Raw genomic sequence first — 304 nt, 5'->3', positions numbered from 1 at the left:
TTTAAAGTTTTTATAACCGGAGATGGTGGTGGTGGGTCCGGGGAGGTATGGCGGACTCTCCTGGGGGGGTCTTGTAGTGGTAGGTCCGAGGAGATCTGGCGGACCTCCATGGGAAGGTCTGCTGGTGGCTGTTTTTGGCGTTGCTCCTTTGGCCTAACTGAGGCGTCAGGTTTAGGAGCTGTCACTGGGGTGGTTGGGAGATCTGGGAGGATCTTCATTAGTTGCTTCTCCAGGGCAACATCATGTGATGACTCCCCTGTGGCTAAGGGGGTAGTGTCTGGAGATTTAGCAGGGGGCTTGATAA

General features: G+C 54.6%; 1 protein-coding gene across 1 annotated transcript in view; it reads right to left on the bottom strand.

Moving 5' to 3' along the window:
* LOC119582248 (BUD13 homolog) overlaps positions 1-304 on the bottom strand; it is a 50,837-nt gene that overhangs the window by 28,276 nt on the left and 22,257 nt on the right. The window contains exon 5 of the mRNA XM_037930470.1: positions 18-296. Coding sequence (XP_037786398.1) covers positions 18-296 — 279 coding nt within the window. The remainder of the gene's footprint in view (positions 1-17; positions 297-304) is intronic.

This window comes from Penaeus monodon, chromosome 15, assembly GCF_015228065.2.
Source record: "Penaeus monodon isolate SGIC_2016 chromosome 15, NSTDA_Pmon_1, whole genome shotgun sequence".
In the NCBI taxonomy this organism is placed as follows: domain Eukaryota; kingdom Metazoa; phylum Arthropoda; class Malacostraca; order Decapoda; family Penaeidae; genus Penaeus; species Penaeus monodon.
This window is presented reverse-complemented; position numbering and strand designations above follow the sequence as displayed.